This window comes from Doryrhamphus excisus, chromosome 17 (assembly GCF_030265055.1).
Source record: "Doryrhamphus excisus isolate RoL2022-K1 chromosome 17, RoL_Dexc_1.0, whole genome shotgun sequence".
Lineage (NCBI taxonomy): Eukaryota > Metazoa > Chordata > Actinopteri > Syngnathiformes > Syngnathidae > Doryrhamphus > Doryrhamphus excisus.
The window spans coordinates 5,920,387-5,944,780 of NC_080482.1; the positions used below are offsets into that span (position 1 = coordinate 5,920,387).

The 24,394-nt window shown below is 40.7% G+C and overlaps 3 protein-coding genes across 3 annotated transcripts in view; 1 reads left to right on the top strand and 2 right to left on the bottom strand.

Annotated features, from left to right (window-relative positions):
- The window catches only part of tgfb2 (transforming growth factor, beta 2), a 30,308-nt gene extending 18,922 nt beyond the window's left edge, over positions 1–11,386 (bottom strand). Inside the window, exon 1 of the mRNA XM_058053218.1 lies at positions 10,506–11,386. Coding sequence (XP_057909201.1) covers positions 10,506–10,938 — 433 coding nt within the window. The 5' untranslated portion in view covers positions 10,939–11,386. The remainder of the gene's footprint in view (positions 1–10,505) is intronic.
- Positions 11,387–12,667: 1,281 nt separating this feature from the next.
- On the bottom strand, positions 12,668–16,003 carry rrp15 (ribosomal RNA processing 15 homolog). The gene is made up of 5 exons (XM_058053220.1): positions 15,908–16,003; positions 15,255–15,532; positions 14,248–14,345; positions 13,967–14,159; positions 12,668–13,360 (listed from the first exon to the last, which is right to left on the bottom strand). Exons 1-5 carry the CDS (start codon positions 15,951–15,953, stop codon positions 13,211–13,213), a joined length of 765 nt encoding a protein of 254 aa, XP_057909203.1. The 5' UTR covers positions 15,954–16,003; the 3' UTR covers positions 12,668–13,210.
- A 562-nt stretch (positions 16,004–16,565) lies between these two features.
- Positions 16,566–20,081, top strand: LOC131105417 (uncharacterized). The gene is made up of 2 exons (XM_058053493.1): positions 16,566–16,725; positions 18,051–20,081. The coding sequence occupies exons 1-2, from the start codon at positions 16,707–16,709 to the stop codon at positions 19,511–19,513; spliced, it is 1,482 nt and encodes a 493-aa protein (XP_057909476.1). The 5' UTR covers positions 16,566–16,706; the 3' UTR covers positions 19,514–20,081.
- The last annotated feature ends 4,313 nt before the right edge of the window (positions 20,082–24,394 follow it).

Sequence of the window (24,394 nt, forward strand, 5' to 3'; positions counted from 1 at the left end):
GCTAAAGATGGTAAAGGTTTAAAAAAAAATGGAAATTCCTGTTGGTCGGATTAAAACGCTTGGCAGACCTGATGTAGCCCGCGGGTCTTCTTCTCTCTAAAGGTTGGAGGTCATGGTTCACCAGTAGCACCGGATTTAGCTGCTAATTTGTAGTTCTGTTAGCATTTGTTGTTCCATGTGTTGATGTTATCAATCCATTTACGTCTTAGTCTACCCTTTTTCCTCTTTCCTTCTATTTTTCCTTCTTGGAGTTGTGTTTGAAATAGGCTGTGTCTGTTTGTGTGAACAAAGAACATGTTTTTCCTTTCCATAATATTCTTCAGAAGCTTTCTTTGTCGATTTGCCATTGTTAGTACTTGCGTGTTGTTTTTTCTTTCTTTCCAGGATACTTTTATTACTCTACGTACACACCACATCTCAAAAGCTTCCAATCTTTCTGCAGTTGAATTAGTTATTGTCCGAGTATCAGATCCATATAATAAAGTAGATCTTATATAGCAGGGGTCTCCAATGAAAATTCAGTATGTAGTGTTTTTCACAGCGAAAGTCTGAACCCTTCATTCATTCATTCATTCATTCATTTTCTACCGCTTTTCCTCACGAGGGTCGCGGGGGGTGCTGGAGCCTATCCCAGCTGTCTTCGGGCGTAAGGCGGGGTACACCCCAGACCAATCACAGGGCACATATAGACAAACAACCATTCACACTCACATTCATACCTATGGACAATTTGGAGTCGCCAATTAACCTAGCATGTTTTTGGAATGTGGGAGGAAACCGGAGTACCCGGAGAAAACCCACGCATGCACGGGGAGAACATGCAAACTCCACACAGAGATGCCCGAGGGTGGAATTGAACCCAGGTCTCCTAGCTGTGAGGTCTGTGCGCTAACCCCTAGACCACCGTGCCGCCCTGAACCCTTCAGTCAAGGTTAATTTTCATTTATTAAATTCATTGGTCATTATACAAAGCTGGGGTAGCTGTCCCTTTAATTAGCTCCTCGAATCCGCTATAGTCCTGTTTGACTTTTCTTCCTGTGGGACTTCCATAGAAGTTCGGCCAAATTTTCTGGCACTCTTGCGAGGAACCTCCTGAATGGCATGTACAAAGGCGATTCGTGGCGATTCGTAGCTAATATGGTATACCTCACACAGGTACACTACACTTGAGTACACTTCGAGCGTCTCAAATGTAACATGACGCAATGATGAAATGACAATGATGATTTAGCCAATGCAATTCATGCATTTAGCTGTCCAATGTAGTGAATTACAAACTAATGGGGAACTAATTAGTGCCTTTGAATCCAGCTCACTAAATAACAACAGACAGCAACATGTGGTCTAGATTTGATTTATAAATAAGCAGTAAGGCTTTGGCTCGCTACGTTCCGTATGTCTTACAAACTTTCTTTAATACAGCGTTAGGAGTTTTGAAAGATTTACAGTTATGGGCACTCTGTGTCAGTGACTGAAGCGCTGATGATGTGTCTGCTGTTTAAATACATTTCCAAGCCACTTCCAAAGCAAACAAAAGAATAAATCAGACGCCTTGTATCGTTACTAACTGTGGAAAATCTGGTTTTATGGAGTTCAGTTATCATTAGTATAGTTCATCTCGGATGAAGGGCTGTTGGCCAAAAAAGAATAGATGTCTTTTATCACAGCGTCCCACAGAAATAGAAAGAATCGGAGAAAGGTCGGGGCGGAAAATTACAATTATGAACATTTTGACAAAGTAGAAACAGGAATATCTTTCTGATCTGCAATTTTTTTTCTGGTCACCATGAAAAACTGTACTTTTATTTTATAATACACTTCAGTAAGCATGGAAGTGTATAGCACCCAAGAGACATGCAGCACACTGGGGGGACACACAAGCCTGAAACACAGTCTTTCTGTCCACTTCGCTCTATTACACAAAGACACTGTGTCAACCAACCGAGACTTTTACACATAGGTGAGCAGATTTACTGCTGGACTGTCTCAGCTTGAGTTAATGATTATGTGGAAATATCTAAAAAAGTAGTCTTTTATTCCAGAAAGTATTTGAGTCCAACCACTTAGGTAGGTGACATACAGTTGCGGTCAAAGTTTGCATAGACTCATAATGGGCTTGAATGTCTTATTCATTTTGGGCTTGAACAAGTCTTTTTCCTCAGAATGGAATAGCACTACAATGTATCGTCAATGATTTTTAAGAACACGGATTGGAAGCCCGAATTATACAGTACATACCGTCTGAAATATATACATATACATACTTAAATCTTATAAGTGGTGCTGAACTGAACTTCTGGAATCCTCAACCAAAGTCAAGTGGCTTTTACATCGGTGTGGACTGGCAGGATGCCAAGCAAGAAAGAAGGCCATGCTCCAAAATCAACACCGTCAAGCTTGACGGCTTAAATTTGCAACTGCCCACACGGACAAGCCAGATGCCAACCCGACCGCTTCAGACAGACGGCTGCCCCACAGAGTCTAGGTTGTTTAAGGTTTCTTCTCTAGAAGGAGTTTTCCTTGTCTCCAACAAGTACTTGTACTTGTGGAATTCAGTTGTTGTTGTTTTTGGGGTATACAGGGTGACCCAAAAAAAACGGGTCTGTGTACACTTTATGTGATATCTCCATTATTTATTCACTGATTGCCCTTATTTTACAGAACATGGCAGAATCAACAACCGTGAGTACACAAAGACCCCAATGGGAGCTGGGACAAAGAATACACTGTGTTTTTAGTACAAGACAGGCTCGTTTAAGAAAACCCAGTTCGAATGTGAAAAGGCTCCATCCAAAAGCAGAATTCAGAACTGGGTGGACCACTTCGAGAAGTATGGGACCGTGGAGAACCTCAACACTGCCAGTGAGAAGCCACTCGGGACATCCCAAGAAGCGAACAGCCGAGAATCTGGTCACCAAGGAGCGGTATGTGGAGGTCCTCAAAACCATCAAGAATGAACTCCAGACCATCTACCCATCGCTCATGAGCAAGTTCTGGTTCCAGCAAGACGGAGCAAGTTCTCACACCTCAAAACCTGTCCCGCGATTGGCTAAAAGAGAACTTCGGAGGCCGAGTGATCAGATCTCAAGACTGATTTTGAGTGGGCACCCCATAGCCCGGATCTAAGCCCCACTGATTTTTTTCTTTGGGGCTATCTTAAGGACAGAGTCTACGCAGGGAAACCCAGAACCATTGCGGAAATCAAGAAAGCCATCAGGGAGGAGATGAGAACCATTACCAATTCAGTCTGTAAGAACGTCAAGGACAACTTCCTGCTGCGCCTCAAGAAATGCACGGAGCTAAATGGAGACCATCTAGAACATAAGCTGTAGAACGTAGAAAAAAAGTCCAAAGACCCTAGTGTTTTGAAGTGATGTTTTGAATATAATAAACTAGTTATGACCAAAATTTCATTTCATTCAGACAAAACACTAAGAAACGGGGCCTAATTAGAGTTGGGGCCCGTTTTTTTTTGGGTCACCCTGTACAAGGAGGTTCTAGACCTAAATTCTGTTTTGAACTGGTCCTATATACTGTAAATACATTTGACTTTTGTACAAACGTTTTCTGGTCAGATGAGACCAAAATGTTTGGAGTCAAAGTGAGTTTTCGAAAACTAAGAACATTGTAGAAACCGTCAATGCTTCTGTTTTGCTGCCATTGGTTCCTGAAGATGGAATCATGATGGGGACCACCTCTAAATTCCTCAACTCAAATCAGCAGCACACAGCTGAAACTCGGGATCCAACTGGGTGTTCCAACATGACAGTGATCCCAAACACACATCAAAACTGGTTTTGGAATGGATAATGCAGGCTCAAATGAAGCTAACATCAACCCTATAGAACATCTGTGGACTATATTTAAAAGCCGTTTCTGTGCCAGGAAAACCAACCAATTGAAACCTAATTCTGCCAAGAAAAGTGGTCAAATACCCAGCCAGAGGTATGCCAGAAGATGCTTGGCTGATGGCTACAAAATGTGTCTGGTCGGTGTGTGTGTGTGTGTGTGTATAAAGTAAGCAGTCATCCCTCGCAACTTCTCGGTTCAAATTTCGCGGCTTCATGGTTTTTTAAAAATGAAGTCATAAATAAATTATCGTGGTTTTGTAGTTGAATAAGACCTATTCCATTCATCCATCTTCATTGCTGCTTATACACACTACGGTCGCCGGTTTGCTGGCGCCTATCCCAGCCGACTTTGAACGAAAGGCGGGATACAATTGGACTGGTCGCCAGCCAATCACAGGGCACATATAGACCAATTCATACCTACGAACAATTAACCGAAGAAGAAAACGGAGTACCCGGAAGAAGAACATGCAGACTCCACCCAGAGATTCGAACCCAGATATTCCAAATGTCCTGACTGTGTGCCCAATTCTAATCCACCGCACAGCCCTTATGCATATTTAATCGAGATTTAATTGCAAGATTAAAACGCGATGAAGTTTCCCATTTGGAGAACAGAGCAGCCAGAATCAGAATGAATTATGGCATCACTACTATGAATGATAATATAGTCATATGGAAGCGGCATTGTATAAGACATTATGACGTTAGGTTATTAACCCTGCAATCCCAACCTACATTTGTGTTCCCACTGTGACCGTCAATGAGTGACGTGTGGGTGTTTTTTTTTCATTGCAGTAGAACAGCTGCTGGTGTGTTAATGCTCTAAGTGAGTAGCAGAAATGAAAGGCAGGCATTGGAAGATTAACGGTGAAGTGGGTGTCTTGTTTCATTAATAATGGTACTGCGGCGACCACATTGCTTCATAACACACCTCATACGTCGAAGAGAGAGATGTTGACAATTTAAGAACATAGTGTGCATTAAAAGTGAAATTCATTCATTTTTTTGTACCGCTTATCCTCACAAGGGTCGCGGGGGTGCTGGAGCCTATCCCAGCTGTCTTCGGGCGAGAGGCCGGGGTACACCCTGGACTGGTCGCCAGCCAATCACAGGGCACAGGTCTTACATTTATTTGGTAAATAATAATTCGGTCAACATAAGTAATGCGTGCAGTACCTTTTACCAGGTCTGAAAGCTGCACAAACCCCTCCACAATGCAACCCAACTCCTAACCAAACGAACAGAGCAATTAAGGCAGAACTTCAACATCGCCCGCCTGGCATATCCTTCCTGGCGAAATTCCTCCTTCCTTATTATCGTTTTTTTTATTATTATTATTATTATTATTATAAGTACCAGGGGCGGCGCGGCGGTCGAGTGGTTAGCGCACAGACCTCACAGCTAGGAGACCAGGGTTCAATTCCACCCTCTGCCATCTCTGTGTGGAGTTTGCATGTTCTCCCCGTGCATGCGTGGGTTTTCTCCGGATACTCCGGTTTCCTCCCACATTCCAAAAACATGCTAGGTTAATTAGCGACTCCAAATTGTCCATAGGTATGAATGTGAGTGTGAATGGTTGTTTGTCTATCAAAATCTAAGACATTTATTCCCATGATGAGTATACAGTATATGTATGTGTGACTGTAACCATACAAAGCAAACAAAACCTACAGGTTGTTGTGTTTTTTTTATTTACTTTCTATTTTATTTCAAATGGAAATATCAAAAAAAAATTGTCAAAAATAGTAAAATTTTTGAAATACAAATTTGGCTTGCAATGCAGATTTTGAGGCACAAAACCATTTGTGCAATAAACATGGCTCCCATCAACAATCAGCTGAGTAAATAGTCTCCTTTCTTTAACAGAGACTACCAAAGTTATAGCGTTAGTAGGCCCCATTTTTGTAATTAAATCAGGAAACGAACCCAGCATGGGTGTAGGAGCACGATGCCTAATTATGTTTCAGTTTCTGCACCTTATTCCAATGACTAAATACTTTAAGTGAACTCAGCAATAAAACCGTTTTGCTTCCATAAAGTTACTTGACTCGAGTCTTATGGTTTTCTGACTTTAATTAGACAGGTTTTAAAAAAACACGAGGCGGCATTAACGGTCCCCATAATGCAGCCAATGCAGCCAAGACAAGAACACAAAACAATGAGACCCTGTTGGGCAATGCATTTTTTCCCCCCAAAGTTCACATGTGTTATTTTGGAGAATATCAAGGCTATGGCATCTGTGTGACATCATAGTATTTATTTTGTCACAGTTAACAGAGCTACTCCAGAGCCGTACGGACCTTGTGTAACTGGCACTATTCCCACTGACAAGTTACCAACATTTGAGTGTAAAATTGTTGGAATTCCCCTTTTGGTTGTGATTCCACTATGACAGCCCTTGAGCAATATCGGTTACCGTGAAGACAGTGGGCTCCTGTGGATGCAATCACAAAGACAAAGAGTTAGAGAATGTATGTGTGGGTTTTTTTTTGTTGTTGTTGTTTTTTTCGGCGTAACATGGGGGGGAGGTGGGTTATCTGCTGGAATTTTCCATAGAGTAACTCCGTTGGCCAACAGGGCTGACATACACAGCTCACTGGGTTTTGAACGCTAGACACGGAAGCCTGATACAGTGCCTCAAAAGCGCCCCGAGCACAACCGGCGCAGCCCACGCACCCTCCTGTACAGAAGTTCTGGAAAGCTGCTGTTGAAGCTCACAGTATGGCGTTTCACGACTACCTGGCGCCCAAAACTGAAACGCCCGATGCCATCAGTGATAGTGAACTATTCACTTTTCACAATAACACATACATCACATGAAGAAGACCAAATAAACAGATACCCGAAATGAAAGAAAAAACTCTTTCCAGTCCGGGTATCTGTCTCTTGTTGTGAAGTCCTGGCCAGTGTCACCAGTTCACTTGACTGGCAATCCATTTTTGGCTCCCGCCCTCCCGTCAGTATTATTTATACCGGTTAATACTTTGTTGACTGCACTTGGACGCAGGCCCAATGGCCTCATATTTAAGGTATTTACACAGCAGGAAGAGCTAAGGATAACATTCAAAGAAAAAAGACACTTCAGGGCATTCGGAATGTCATGCTAGTTTATTTTTTCTTCAGTCCGTGTGCTCACATTTCCAATGCAGTGTGGTGAACCTTTTGGGGTCAACTATCGAAGAATTTATGTCCCTAACTGAAATAAAAACAACAAAAAAAATAATGCAACCAAATTATTGCATTAAGTACACAGCATGATCAATAATTGTCTGTGAGTTTGTTTGTTTATTTCGGCTTTTTTCCTGATTTCGGAGTCGCCACAGCGGATCTTTTGATCCTGACGAATACCTATGATGCTTACTAGTGGAGATTCGAACCCGGGGCGGGAATTATTGTCTGTGAGTCAGATCCCTAATCCAATAACAGATCAAATTTTTAAAAATTGAGCGTGCAAAATACTTTCAGGGTAGGACTATTTGACATGGTTATAAAAACAATTTGTGGTGTGTTTTAGAACACACACAAACTGGGAGAATATGCAAACTCAAGATGCACGAGCGGGGAATCGAACCCGGCTAACCACTCCATTGAGTTCGATTCCCAATAAATCAGACAGGATAGAATTGCAGTCCCCAAAGCTCTGATCGCCAAATCGCTTTCCTTGTCCTTCCGACGAAGTTAAAGAGAGTTTACGCCTTATCGATTCGATATCGGTTTTGCTTAAATATCGTTTTGCTACACTGATTGGTGCTAATATCTCCAAAGATAAGTCTCTTCATCATTCCTTGACGAAGCTTGTATGATAAAACTGGCATCTCTGCTGATGCGATGCATCTTTCTGCAGTACATACTCCAACAGTACATACTCCAACAGTACATACTCCCAAAGCTATCCTGCTCGTCTTTGCTGATATTAGCTTACAATCATTTTGCATGACCTTTGACTCACTTAAACCGTTCAAGTTTATACAGTTACATTATGCTTTTTTTGCTCTTGTTTTTGTTTATTTCATTTCTCCAATGAGCCACGGTCCACACATTGCCCCTGCACTACACTTTGGACACCCATGCATGCAACAAAACCAAGAAGGCAGAGCTTGGACACACTCGCCTTCTTGGTTTGTTGACGGAGACGTGCATTGCACAGTGGATACTTCACCTTTTAATTACCGTAAAACGGAATAATAAGGGACAGTTTTCGGGAAAATGTTTTTTGAACAATTTGTTCAAGAATACAGTAAACCTCGGATATATCGTACTCGGATATATCGGAAATTCGCTCACAACGGACAGATAAAAGAGAACCAATTTTTCTGTAATGCATTTCCAATAAAAATTCATTGCATATATCGGATTTTTTATAACGGATTTCGCCAATTTCGGACAAAATCTCCAGTCCCGTTCCAATGCATTTCCATTAAATTTCCCTCGCATATATCGGATGGCCGCATCGTGGCGCTCCGATTCGCCGAGTCGTGACAGACCGCTATACGACGTCATTTGCAGCGTTGCCTGCGCGTCCAGGTACATTGGAAACATAGTCAAGGAAGTGCCTTTTTATAACGGATAAAATCCGATTTACGCATATACCGGATATAAATCCGATATATGCGTAAAACGGACATTTTCCGGTATACGCATATAACGGATTTCGCTTATATCGGACAAAACCAGTGGGAACAACTGAATCCGATATATCCGAGGTTTACTGTATATGCTTCTTAAAAAAAACCAAGAACAACAAAAGCTTCCTGTTGAACATGAAAAGGCAGAATTACATTTAAAACATTTTCCGGAAAATTGTTCATTATTACCCCATCGTCACTTATAACGTCGTTTTACAATACCAAATAAATGCATGACACAGGAAACACTTACTTGGTATATATAGCCCTCTTCTATACATGAGGTGTGTTATGAAGCATATGATCGCCGGTGCTTGAAAGGTGGCGCTTAGCCAACTATAGAACTTCTCTGTGATTAACGGTGCAGACAAGTTTGAACATCTACATGAGTTGATCTGACAAATCTTTACATAAACTTGATGAAATTGATGATGAACTTTTTAAGTAACCGTACAACTTTTGTCTTTATGTGTCTTTACTTAAGTCTTTATGACACCGCCGATGACTGCACAACAAACACAAAGGAAGTCTGCTGCTCAGTTTACACTCCTATTTCTGGCAGTATCCAACAGCTGGTGGACGGTTATAACAACCACAAATCCATGTGAGCTAACAATATTTTCATCTTCATGTACAATGTTTACAATGTGAACAAACATTTTCAAACAGTAAGGTCTTGACAGAAGATAATTCCGAACCCCCTGCAGACACTTGACAAGTGTAGAACAATACATTTCATCAACGTGTTTGAATAAGTCATTTTAATGCCTTCATTTTTATATTAGGGCTGCACGGCGGGTTCAATTCCACCCTCGTCCATCTCTGCGTGGAGTTTGCATGTTCTCCCCGTACATGCGTGGGTTTTCTCCGGGTACTCCGGTTTCCTCCCACATTCCAAAAACATGCTAGGTTAATTGGCGATTCCAAATTGTCCATAGGTATGAATGTGAGTGTGAATGGTTGTTTGTCTATATGTGCCCTGTGATTGGCTGGCCACCAGTCCAGGGTGTACCCTGCCTCTCGCCTGAAGACAGCTGGGATAGGCTCCAGCACCCCTCGCGGATAAGTGGTAGAAAATGAATGAATGAATATTCCAGACCTACCGTGAGGTCCACAAAGTTGGATTCCTTATGTATGAAAGGAATATTTACAATGTTGTAGCATAGAAAACTTGTTTATGACCTTCTACATAATGTTTTTAAAATTGTTAGAGCCCTCTAGACAATAAATAACACCCCTATATTTACTTTTACGATGGCATAACTCAATATAGTAGACATAATAACAGAAAACACAGTTTTCCCGTGCATGCGTGGGTTTTCTCCGGGTACTCCGGTTTCCTCCCACATTCCAAAAACATGCTAGGTTAATTAGCGACTCCAAATTGTCCATAGGTATGAATGTGAGTGTGAATGGTTGTTTGTCTATATGTGCCCTGTGATTGGCTGGCGACCAGTCCGGGGTGTACCCCGCCTCTCGCCTGAAGACAGCTGGGATAGGCTCCAGCACCCCCCGCGACCCTTGTAAGGATAAGCGGTACAAAATGAATGAATTAACATTTTTATATTAGTGAATTTGCCCTGTGATTGGCTGGCGACCAGTCCAGGGTGTACCCCGCCTCTCGCCCAAAGACAGCTGGGATAGGCTCCAGCACCCAAGCGACCCTTGTGAGGAAAAGCGGTAGAAAATGAATGAATGAATATTAGTGAATTTGCTTAATTGCTCTGTGATTGGCTGGCGACCAATCAAGGTTGTACCCGCCTCTTGCCCAACATAACATAAACATACATAGAACATGGATGGATGGATAATATCCCAGTTGTCTTTGGGCGACCAGTCCATGGTGCACCAGTATAAAAAGTATATATATTTACATTAAATTCAATGTAGTACAGACTTAAAGCCCTATCCTTGGGCCGTGACTGGACTGTGACCCAGTGGTTGGGGACCCCATCAGTGACATCTCAACCATGTACTTGTGTCTACTATTTGAAAGCATATCAGGGTATATAAATCATCCACTTACTCTCAGATGGGTAGATGGGCTGCATTTCGACCTTGTGCACCTCTTTGGCGTAATACTCCTCTTCACTCCGCTGTCGCTCGCACGTCGCCGCCCGTTCGTTGGCCTTCTCCTGCAGCAGGTCCCTGGTGCTGTTGTAAATGGCTACGATGTCCCGGGAAACGTCCTCGGGCTCGGGGAAGTCCACCGGGGGATGACTGAGCTTGAGTTTGCTCAGGATCTGCCCTCGGATAGCCTCGATGCGCCTCTTCTTGAACTGCTCCGTGTCCAATACGCTGCATGTGGACAAACTGAGCGCGACGGAGACTAAATCCAAAGTGAGGAGAAAAAGGCTGACAAAGTGCAGGTTCATCTTCTCCACAAAGGCTTCGCACGCCAAATTGATATTTAGAAAGAAGAACATCCACTTAAAAGTCACCAAGTAGACACATCTCATGTGTAAAAGGAGTGCGTTAAAATAACATTTTCCGCCATTAAGTGGTTTAAAGTGTTAACTAACACTTAGAAAGTATACTAGAGAGGTAAAAGTTGCGTACTGTTGCATTGCCTCTCAAGCAACAACTTCACCATCACATCAACACCTTCCAAAAGAGTCAAAAATGTCTCTTCAATTTACAAAACAGAGAAAAATAAGCTTAATTATCCTAATAAATATCAAGACGGCGTGCTCCAAAAATAAACACCTCAGGTCCTGTCGTTCATAAAGTGACAAGTTCCTCGACGCCAACCGGTTAAACACAAAATCCACCCAAACGTGGTGTTACCCGATTAAACATCTCCACGGTTCAATCCGGTATGTACAAGTAGCTGATGAGCTTCACGCGTGTACGCGTAACGGACCTCGGCGACCACTTGAATAAAAAAAAGAGACCGACACCACGTGTTTATCCCCGCCCGCTTCAGACGAGCCGGTGGTTCATTTTAATCTCACCGGGTTTATTTTAAATCTTGAGTGTTCGATGCATACACCGGGATGGTGCTGCCAAAGGCAAGGATGGTTTGCTGGACCATGGTAGGGGCGGTTGGATCGATCCAAATGTCGATCGTATCGATACCTTTGATAGTATCAGTATTGGGGTTGTAGTATCGCGATGAGATAAATATTTTCTGTTTTGTTCATGATGTTACGTTATCGATACTAATATTTATGTATTTATATTATGCTACAGTACTTTATTCAGACAATTGTACTTAATAAATAAAAGAGATAATGTTATTATATTGCTACATTGTCTCATATTGTACTATATTTCTTAAATAGTTTACAAATAAGGTGTTTACCTAAAATTGTGTTCAAGTATGATCAACAAATTAAATGAAAAAAATCACGAAATAATTCAATGAACATGCAAAAAGTATTGGTATCACTATCTATAAGGGCAATATTAGCTGAGTATGCACAGAATGTCCGTCGCAAACCAAAACAGACCCTAACCAAGCATATTTTCCCATACAAATTCAGGTAAATTAAATTAATCAACAATTTTTCTGTTCATAATAAATTTTGGAATATTATCTATAAGGGCAATATTAGCCGAGTATGCACAGAAGGTCCGTCGCAAACCAAAACAGACCCTAACCAAGCATATTTTCCCATACAAATTCAGGTAAATCAAATTAATCAATTAATTTTTCTGTTCATAATATATTTTAGAATAATTTCCCAAGTGTACTGTGTCTGCCTAGCTTTCCTGCCAGATTTCCTTGTCCTTTCACCATGTGGGGTCCAGTGAGGTGTGAGTCAGGGAGGTCAAATTTACACCTTCCATACCTGTGGACCCGAAGAGATTCCTTCCACCAGTCTACTACCGAGCATTTTTTACCCTTGAGTATCACCATATTTCATCTATCTTACTTTCAGCAAAGCATGCAGAGTGGGGAATGGCGGCCAAGGCCGACCATGTCAACAGCGCTGGGATAAAAGGTGGCATACCAGAATGGCAGGCCACAGTGTTGCCATGACAGACTTGTCTCCAACGCGATGCAGACAGCCCGACTCGCTGCTTTCCCCCCTTCTCTGTTGATAACGCCATGTGCAAATATTTACCCAGGTTGTGACAACAACGAAGGCCAGACACAGGAAGAAGAAGAAAAGAGGAGTCAGCAAAAATTTTGGGTGCCACGTCAACACATTGGATTGCTAGAAGACCAGCAGCGGCAGCAGCCTGCTGGTGTTTATCATTAAGTCATACATAAGATGCCAACCATTTATGTTACAATTTGATAACACTCAGAACACAATAGGAAATCTAAAAAATCTGATTGTAGTCCTATCTTGGACTAAACTGTGTTCAAAGTAAAGTAGTGTCATCAATAAATGTTTTGGTAAACAGCTTTTTATGATACCAATACTGTACAGAACACTGATATTTACAGCGATTACATAACATATGGTACACAAACTGAAGCACCGACATTATCTGTAGTTGGAAACTGTAATTAACTAGTACCTCGTCTAGCTCGTTATTGTTTCCATCTTCTTTCAACATATTTTTGTCATTTTATTTCCTGCATATCCAACATCAGTCAGGGTCAACATTTTTAGATGTTCTCCATCCCTTCAGAGCAGGCCTCAATCTGATAAAGAACTTCCCATTATTGGCATTGACTGAAACAAGTCTGCCCCCTGCAGGTCAACAACGTCATAGCCACCTGGCTGTACTGTGTAGTCTGTATTTACAGTCACTTGAGTTTGTATGAGAGAGGTGTCAGTCAGAATCATTTTCTGAATCATTTCCTGTATGTGGCACATCCTCCTCTTCTTTGTCGCTGTGTTTGTCCCAGTCTTTCATCGTGGCTCCCATCATGTAGTCGTCTCTGAGGACACTCCATGCAGGTTTCTCCTCCACCTCAGGAGCCTGTGACACACAATAATGAAAAAAATTCCACTAAGTCGGAGCAATTGTAAAATTTGATGGGCACTCTCCCAAAAAACAGTGAGAATCTCTCCAAGTGATTCAGATACTGACGAATAAAGAGTATAAGATACTGAAAAATCATTTTTTTTTAAGGTTGCATATGTTTTTTCCACAAACATATCTTCAAAATAACTACTTTGGAGGTATATACTAGAAAACACAACAGAGTGATAGTCCTTATTTCAAATTTAACAATAATACGACATACTTTTCACCCCTCAAAAGTAAGGATGGGGCGTTCCAAATGTGTGCCCTTTGGAAACGCTTCATCACACTTGGTCAATGTCTTCATTAAATTGATGCGCCAGAGATCCATAACTTCCTGGACACTCTATCTTGTCTTTGAAGACAGTTTTGTTATGATTGTTTGTAAATTAAAAACACTGACACGGAACTGATACAGTCCACGTTTTGTGTTTCCTTGTTACACAGGAATTCATCCATCAACCAGTATACCGTATGTATGGCATAAATCATTAAGATTCAATATAATTGGCCCAATAGTATGTTGAAAATATTTTGTGTCAATGGGGTGGATCCACTTACAGCATCCTTTTCTTCCTTGACTGTGATGCTGCTGCCCCCTTCTGTTTTCCTTAGTACATCGATGAAGTCTTTTTTAGAAATCGAGGAAAGTATTTTTGCCTTCTTCCTCTCTGAGCCACCAGCCTCATTCTTCACTTTGTCATCTACATTCTTCTGATGACACCTCACGGCATTAAATAGCTGCACGACTCCTCTGGGTGGAAAGATACACAGAATGGCCTGGAATCAGCGTTTACCCATGCTCCCTGTTTAACGTCACAAGGACACACGATGACACACACCTGGTTGCAATTCTCTGCAGATCCTTTTCAGTTTCACGGTCCCTCACAAGGTTTGGTTTCTCTCTGCACATCATCTCCCAATCCCGCTTTTTGTCAATCTGGTGGACACAACAATGACACATTTAGCTCACACAAACATGCAAGATAAATCTAAAGCGTTTAAAACCTTTGCCAACATATTATTAACCTGAATGCCTTACATGAAATCGACACACCAAGGTCACTTATTTTATTATAAAATAATATAATATATATAAAATTCGCATTTCGCAAACTCTTATGTTTAGGTTAAGTTTATTCATCCACGATCTTAGCCAACAGCTAACAATCTCTCTGCAAGTATTGACAATTCCTCGTAATTAATATTACACAAGCTCGTATTTCACGAGGCTTTTTACTTTATTTTTAGACTTGTGATGAATTCACACAAATGCATACATAGTTTGCATTTGCAAGTTGGACTATAGTTTACCACATAATACTAAACTAAACATAGGATAATTAGGATAAGCGGTAGAAAAAAATGTACTGTGGATTGAGCAAACCTACCATTTAATAGATGGTCGAATGCTCAAAAGATAGTTTAGAGTTTTGTGCCGGTATTTTCACTAATGTAAACAAGTCATGACACATTTTTGATGGCTAAAATATGCTTTTGAGATTTACTCAAGAGCAATGAAACTTGCAGAGAATGACTACAATTGGACAACATTTTGCTGAAAAGCTGCGATGATAGGATGAAGTTGCAGGGACGCGCGTCATTCGTAGGGGTTGGTTGTTTAGCCTGCATATTACTTTTATACCAAATTGAAGGGGAATGTTAATCGTCATAAAGTAGTATCAAAGTATGAATAAAGTATGTACATACAACCAACAATAAATCGTCATTTTGGGGGTGAATCCCCACTCCATGACTTGTTTTACTTATTATGGCTATCTCCAGAGAGACGGAAAAATAATACAATATCAAAATTCATGAATTGTGCATTGAAGAGTACTATAATTACCAGTTTCCTTTTCTCCAACTGCTCCAGTCGGTCTTTCGCCTTCACTTCGTCCATTTTTTTGTTCTTTGCCAAGATGGTGGCTTTGGTCTTGGGAGTTTTTTTCCCCAAAATCTTTGCCATGGCTTGCGCCCAGCCGGCGTTGGCATTGCCCTCATCACCATCCGCATCCTCCCTGTTACTTTCCTCATCATCTTCTCCATTGGCTGACATTTGAAGTTCACCCCCTTCTTCTGAGCTCATCAGCTCACTTGTATCCTCCAAAGAAGACCCTGCATCATCTACAGATTGACAAATGATTCAGTTAACTCATCGAAATAACAGCATTTTTAACGCTTATGTGGCCCTTATATGGCCCTCGTGTTGCCACAACAATGCCACAACTTGATATAAGCATTCTTGATACGTGTTAACATTGGCTAAATGTGCAACTGTCACATGACCAACGTTTCAATGACCTTAGGGATGGCCATTGTATTCTAATATTAGGGTACTGACAGCATACAAGTATTATTGACACACACTGAATTGACGAGAAAAGCCACAAACGCCAACCTGACAAATCTAAAGTTGTACAAGTATTACAAAATAACCTAAAGTAAAATTACATCTACATAAGAACTGTAGTTAACACACTTAAAGAGTTAAATAGTTACCAATATCTGCCAGAGAATCCACATGTGTCGACTCCACAGCCGCCATTGTAGAGTAACAAATAACTGTTTCCGGGTGCAACCGGCAAAGACGAAATGGTTCCGCCTCGGACTGGGAAATACGCAATGTTATAAAATATATGATAATAATAGACTTACTGCAGTATATAACATTGAGGTGTCAACTAAATGCACTTTGACAAAATACAATAATTATGGCGAATAGTTATTTACATTGTGAATGCACTTTGTTGAAGAATTAGTTTTAATTAATTCATGACTTGAAATTTATTGTGCTATTAATTGTTTGGTATTTGTTATATAAAGAAAATATTTGAGGGTAAAATGCATATATAGTACATATATTATTATATTAGATTATTAGATGTATTATATAACCTATTATCAAAATATGTATTTTTTATTTATTCTTTCTAATTTAGAAAAAAGAGCAATACATCGGTGGACAGTAGAGAGAAATCAGTTTTTCATTTTCTTTTTCATTCCTTCAGTCATTGTCAGTGATTCTCGCAAAGTGATTGACAGATTGAGTTGAGAGACAACGTGGTTTAAAAAAAAACATTGTCACGTGACCCACGAGTAATGCTATTACACGTGTGCGCCGTATAAAGATCATAGTGATTGGAAAAGGACCACCTTTGCAATGGGGAAATGACATACCTGTAGTGGGTGTGGCCTAAAGATCTTGAAACAGGACAAAAGGAATTATTTCTGTGGTGTCGTCAGGACAGACCAGGAGGAACTAGACTAGTCTCAGGATCCCGACTGCACTACTCCGAACATGGCTAAGAAAAAAATTAGTAAGTATATCTCCATAATAATAATAATTGGCTTATTCTGTACTGTTTACATCGTAAGTGCAATTATACATAATTGTTAATTGTTAATATTAATGCATGTTAATCGCTGTCATCAACCATTGGTTTTTTTACACATTCTTGCAGCTTGATATAGTTTGGAATAATTGATTTAAATGCTGCTAAACATAGAGCTGCTAAATGCTATTTCATTCTGTTTTATTATCTCTGTATATAAACATAGAGTGAGAGAGACAGAGAGAGATCTATAATGTATCTAAAAAATAAAGCAGTATATTTCTGTTTCCTTAGAATACTCAAGAAAAGTCTCCAGTTGTATTAACTTTGTGACGCAGAAGATGTGACACAAAGCAGCGTGGACCGTCTACTCGTTAAACCAGATCATCCAGTCTGTTTAGAAGGAAGACTGCATGCAATTTTATGTTGACTCACTTCCCGGCTGTGAGGCAAAAATGATCAGTGCGCTTAACTGCCGTCGGTTTGATTTAGATCATCCGGATTCACACGCACTTTTATGGTCCACTCACTCATAATACAACGGGAAGTATTTGATCCCAAAGCAGAATGATCCCGCCTACGAATGTCACACACAATTCCTACTACTGTTGTCAAAATAACTACACACACAGCAACACAATAGGTGGATAACAAAGATAATACATTACCAACGTATCATGTAGAATATTAGAATATTATAATATAGCTTTAATTTGTTGTCCATGCATCCATTTTCTATGCCGTTTATCCTCACTAGAGTCACGAGTATGCTGGAGCCTATCCCAGCTGTCTTTGGGCGTGAGGCGGGGTACACCCTGGACTGGTCATCAGCCAATCACAGGGCACATATAGACAAACAATCATTCACACTCATATTCATACCTATGGACAATTTGGAGTTTCTAGTTGACTTAACTGGAGAAAACGGAGTACCCGGAGTACCCGGAGAAAACCTACGCATCAGAGATGCTCAAGCAGAAATTTGAACCAAGGTCTTATTGATCTCTAATCCTCTCTAAAACTCTCAGAATCTTAAAAAAATACATTTAGAAAATTGTAAACAAGTAATCCTACTCTGAATGGTTGTTTGTCTATATGTGCCCTGTGATTGGCTGGCGACCAGTCCAGGGTGTACCCCGCCTCTCGCCCAAAGACAGCTGGGATAGGCTCCAGCACCCCTGCGACCCTCGTGAGGATAAGCGGTAGAAAATTAATGAATGAATGAATAATCCTACTCTGTAGAAATTAAATTATCACGGTTGGATCTGGGACCAATTAACCACCTTAAACATCTTCTTGTCCTTTTTCAGAGGAAGCAGCGATCGGGTTTGTACTGGGAACAGTGGGAGGCTCGATAATGGGCGCCACAGAGGACCCTGTTGACCAGATCATGATGGCGATGACGTCACCCATCCGACTGAAACCACTGATTGAAGATATCAAGACAGTGGGTGCTCTTGGGTTAGGGACTCTCATGGGCGCTACAGCACTGACCATCGCCATGACTTCGGTCGTAGCCGGTGTCGTCATGGCAGCAGTGATAGCCTCTGTGTTTGTCACCACTAGGAGTTGCGGAATTGCTCACACAGACTATGCAAGCTTGTGGGCATCAGCAGGACTTGCCGGCACCCTTGGAACCACGCTCAGCGGTGCCACACTGGCATTTTCCATTGAACTGATTGTGAATAATTATGGAATGACGGGTCTTCTATGTGCACTGATCTTTTTCAGCATCCTTAAACCACCTCTACGCTTTGTATTCCGGGTTCTCTGGAAGCAAGGAGAGGCCTGTTGCACTCAAACAAATTGGGAAATGGAGAAAAAACAGCTGGAGATTTCAGAGCGAGAACAAAGAGATCGAGTGGCTGTGCAGATCGAAGAGAGGATCCTGACAATGAATAACGAAAAGAAAACCGGTACAGAGGACATGAAGACATGGGCAACTGAGCGTAAGCTGAGAGAAATGATAGAAAGAAAGAAGATGGAGACAGAAGAGGCAGAACTCGAACAACGAACCCTCCAAGAATGGATCAAAACTGTTATGATCAAATATGTGGACTTTTTGGCTTTTTCGGGTATTCCAATGACTGTGGTCGCTGTCGTAACATCGGTTTTTGGTTTATTTGGGTACGGACGCCACGAGGTTGTGTTCATAGCTCTGCTTGGATTAGTAGCAATCATGGGCTATTTGCTTCTGAACTCATCTGACTTTAAGTTCTGGATGTTGGTAGGATGCATGGGAATGCTCATAACATTTATCATCGCCATGCTGACACTCCATGCCGGACAGGCGGTTGTGCTAAGTGTTGGGAACCTGCAAGGGAATAATGCAAACAGAAATACAATCACTGATCGCATGAATAAGAATTCTGCAGAAGAAGCTATGAACTCAGCCATTTTTGCTGCTAAACTTTGCCAGCTGGGTTTGGGAGCCACAATCGGGGGACCCCTTGTTAGGCATGCAGCTGGAGGGGACAGAGTCATAGTCGGGGCGGCGGTCTTGGCGGTAGGTCTGCTATTTGGGGTGGAAGTTTTATCGCCAGTACTCGGGGAAGGGGGGAAAGCCGGAGCATTGCTGGGAGTGGTGGGTGCGTCTGGGGTGTCTGCAGGTGCAGCGGCGGCCATGGCCAGAAAGTGTTCTTCCTGGCCACGCACTTTGGGAGCGATAGCAGGTGTGATTATTGGCACTTTCGTCATGGGTGATGGGGATATTGTCAGGACTGGACTGCAAGTCATTGTTGTCTATATCTTTGCTATGACTAATGCGTTCTAAAACATCATAGAAATGTCCTTCTAAGGCTTGCACTTCACAATGGTAACATCATTTAAGTGGAGCACAATGAAATAATTCATTGATACACAACATTGATACACCATGTACTATTCACAGAACAGTCAATCCAACTGTGGCAAAGTTTATCAGAATTTTTTTTCCCATTGTGACAAAGCGATTAGTCTCCAGTTAAAACATAACTGACATTCATTTAGATCTATGAGTCTAGAAATGTTCTAATGCTTTGGGACTGCAGCAAACCACATTGAGAGCCATTATCCACAAATGGCAAAAACATGGAACAGTGGTGAACCTTCCCAAAATTACCCCAACGGCGCACCGACGACTCATCCAAGAGGTCACAAAAGACCCCTACAACAGCATCCAAAGAACTACAAGCCTCACTTGCCTCACTTGAATGAATCTGTGTGAAGTGAAATGAAAAGAATGTGTATGAATCTTAAAAACATTGCTAAACCGGTTAAGCAACACCAGCATCATCAGGCTATTCGGTCTAGGAAAGCAAGGGAAAACTATCCTGTGGTAAAAATAAACAAATCATAACAAATTTATAGTGTCTCCAAAAATGATTAGTGTGTGCTGGGCCCAATATAATAATCATTTCATGAATTAAGCTGTCATGAAAAATTAAAAGCGTTTAGATCCACCCATGCTAAAAAGTTACATATGTCATTTGACATTTCCGCCATTAAAAATATTTATGCAAAAAATAAAACCAACATTTTTTTAGACAATTCCTTATCTGTTTTTTTATATATATATAGATGAACCCTGAAAACAGTTCAAAATGTGTGGTTCAGTGTTTCACCACTGAAGGGCAGTGCAGGCTGAAAAGTCCATTGATATACAACATTGGTCTTACTGATATCTGTCTAAGACACAATCATTGATGGGAATGGCCCTTCAGATCCAAGCCATACAATTTGGATTGTTTTGGGGTTTTCTTGTGTTTATCCTTCTTTGTCTATTTTGACTTACAAGTGTGTGTTAGAATAAAAATTTTAATAGTAAAAATCTAATGTAAAAATACACTATATTTTTATTTTTAGGTTTATTTTATCAAAGTGAGACATATATTGACTAAAACATTCCTGGGAACACAATCACCAGGAAAAACTTTGGGAACATACATATAATGTACGGAGATCCTACCATGCCCGCAAGTGTAACAGATGCCAGCTGGTAAACCTCACTCCCTGGCACCTTAGGAGTCGCACTAGCACGTGTGGACCCCCGAGTAGGGGAATACCAGTGGTGCTATGACCCGGGCGAGATTGAGTTTTTGGACAGGTGAGTTTAACTGATGACAATTGGTAAACCTCATTCCATGGTGCTTTAAGAGTTGACAATCTCAGGCTTTCATTCTGTGAACCTTTCTGTGGTTTCATGATGTGAACCCTATGCAGGGGCAGCTTTGGTGGTGGTTCTCTGCTAACCGTACAGGAAGCATTGACTACATTGACGGGGATGATGAACGAAGAATCTTGGATGAGCGTAATCCTGGTGACCAACTCCAAGAAACATCTGACCTCCGTGCTTGCCAACCTTCGCATTGCTTGTTTGTCCATTTGCAAAATACACTTCAAAAAGGTCAAGCATAACTTTTACTTAATCAAAAATTCAAAAAGTGATTTATATGATTTACGCGCTGACCCTGACTGGGTTTCCAACGTCACTCAAACTTCTGTGGGATTCCTATTTCCTATTCTGCAAAACTAGGAGGGAAGTGATCCATGTCCACCCCCGTCTTTCCCACGCAGCCCTCTTTTGGTCCGCCTGGGGTCAGTGTGGGTCAGCGCCCTTCTGCCAGTTGCCATCACTCACAGATGAATCCACAAAGGAAGACATTTAACATGCTGGGAGTCATACACGTGTCCTTTAGATGTGTATGCTCGTGCACAAAAAAATATTTACAACAGAGGTCTAGAATCGTCATGGCCCTTTAAAGCACAAAGTGTGCAGCACAGAGAGGGACTTTAACCATGCAGACACAAAGTAACAAAATTGTCATGTATTGTTATTTAGTATAGTCTTTGAGACCACCGTTGTGTTGGTAGTTTCATAACATTTTTCAAAACACACTAATTTTCATCATCATTCATCTTGTTTCATAAACCCATGTGGGGTCTATGTGTGATGAATGAGTGTTCCCCACAGTGTGGGTTTGCACAAGCATGTGTGTTTGTTGTGTGCAGATGTTTTGTATTCAAATGATCCTTCTCACAATTCAGCCGCTTTAAGATGTCTTTAAGATGTACATTCACTTTTGTGTCCACAAATTAGTTGTGAGGTTTTGTGAGCCCCCATACAAGACAGACTTGGATCAGACAGCCCGCTATATATCACCAGAGATATCCCCCTGAACTTGGCAGGAAGTGGCCATTGCAGGTCAAGTTGCAGATGTCTCACAGCAGGACTGGATATCCGAAGTTTGCCGGGGCACTGAGTAACATATAACAGAAAACAGCTTGTGGTCCGAGCCCCTACTGTCCCAATCTATCATTGGGAATTTATATATATTTTCACCTACATTTCTAGGTACTTCTATTGCAGTAACTTTTATTTTTATACCCATAAGTTGAGTTTTGGTAATATACAGTAACTAAGAAGTGAATGTTTTTTGTGATGTACTTTTGTAGTCTTGCTGAGTCCTTTATTTCTGCAACAATCTACAACGATTTTGTTTATTCAACTTCTCTAACATATCTTCTTTTGATCAATTTCCCAAATAATCAAAATGAAAGGACAAGTTTGCACAGGTAAACGTGGTGGGTAAACAGAAAAAGTACTAGTGTGTTCCACTTGCCTTGTGAATTCCGAAAAAGACCAAATTTTACGCTCCCATGGGGAAAGTTTTTGGCCTACTGGCCATTGTCAATACCCTATGCCATTGACCTAATGGATTACTGTGGCTCATGGGTGGATAGTAGATACCCTTAACCACTGTCACCGGCAGTACTGAGAGAAATTATATTGCATAAAACATATTAGAAATGCCTGCAAGATCCTGGGGGAAACTGATAAATGTGTTGTCAGTGTTCAAAAGTTCAATATGTGTTAAAATACTATGCTTTTTTTCGATAAAGGTTACATAAAACCAAAAAATTGTGCAATATTATTAACAGAAATAACCCTCAAAACATTGCGACTTTGTAAAAAAAAAAAAAAAATCAGGCAATTTGGGCCACAACAATCACAAAAAGCTGTGAAACCCATCATACTAATATTTTTACAACTGCCGATCAAAACTATTTTTGACCATTCAACTGAAATAAACTATTTGTTTATTCACACAGCTTAAATAAAGTGCATCCAGAACAGATGAAATACATCAGTACCGGGTCATTAAGCAATAAAACCATGTGAGCCAGTTCTGACAGGAACGTACAAAGAGAAACAGTGTCTTCAGACACATTTGGCTAATGACTGAAATATAAATCAGCTATTATTTTACTGATGTTGCAAAAGAGAGGGCAGATAAATTGGCTTTGGCAACTTGTGTGGAAAGTCCTGTCCATAATAGTTTGACAAACATTGGCAAAATATCAACAAAATATGGCCGCTCAACACAACTGTGGCTTCAGAATCACATGCTTCAAAAAGGGGCTGAGAAAAACGGACAGCTTATAATGACGTTGATAAATTGAGTATGAGTATGACACTAAATGCAGCCTGCATGGCTTCACTAAACTACAGTAATTGGGGTGAGATCCTCAAACTCGTAGTCAGGGCAAATGTTGGTGCACTTTTTTAATGTGGTCATCATTAATTATCACTTTCAATTATTATAGCAATTATAGTTTCTAAAAAGAGTGACACTTCTGTTAATTTCAAAGAGTACTGTATTTTCCGGACTATAAATAGTTGCACACAAATCATACTGGAGCACATCACATAACATAAGTTCACAGTTCCGCATGTCCAAAAAGGAGTAGGAAGAATCCCATCCCTCATCTCTCACACAAATTATACTTTTGTTTCATAGTTTGGCTAGCCCTGCGACTTTTTGACAAGTGCGACTTATATATCAAAATTTATATACGGTCATCCCTCACTATATCGCTGTGTCACCTCAAAACTGAATGAACTAATACATTGTTTAATAAACTGTTTTGTGGTTCATTGTTCACCTTTTATTAAACAAAAAAATATTGAAAGGCAAGTTATATTTGTTATTCTGGTGACTGGATGTCAGAAATGTTACATAAATGTCTGGTATGATTGACTAAAAAAAAAAAAAAAGTTATTGTCCCAATTAGTGTGGAAGTGGTTCATTTTTAGCTTCTTGCTTTGTCCTTCTTTCCCACTCCATTTAAAACACTTGCAAAGTCGCAAGACAGCGTGCCATGGATTTAGTGATGTGGAATGAGATCGGGAGCTTGGTGAACTTGCTTAACTGTAACTTGCTTATTGGACTCAAAGGCTATTTTTTCTTTACAAAGACCATTTTTTGTAATTATATAAAGTTATACATCACCAAAAAAATATGTATTATTATTATTATTACCAAAAAGAGAAATATTCTTCAAGTCATACATGTGCCCACGTGTAGAAATGTGTAGACCCTGCCAAAGATCTAACTTGAACGCTGATGTTTCAACACGTGTCTTTGCTCCTTGTGTTCTCTTCAGTCATTCCCGGGTTGTTGTCCTTTCTGTTCCCTGATATTTCATGTGCTATTGCTTAAAGGATGTTTTTCAAAAGAAATCCTTTTGACTTCCTGAATGGATTGCTGTGTTGCTTCACTCATCATCACCGACTGTCAACTCATTGTGACAAGTCTCCTGGTTGCCAAATGTCATCACTAATATGATTATTGGAAAAATAATCAAGGTCAAGGACACCTCTATTATCCATTTT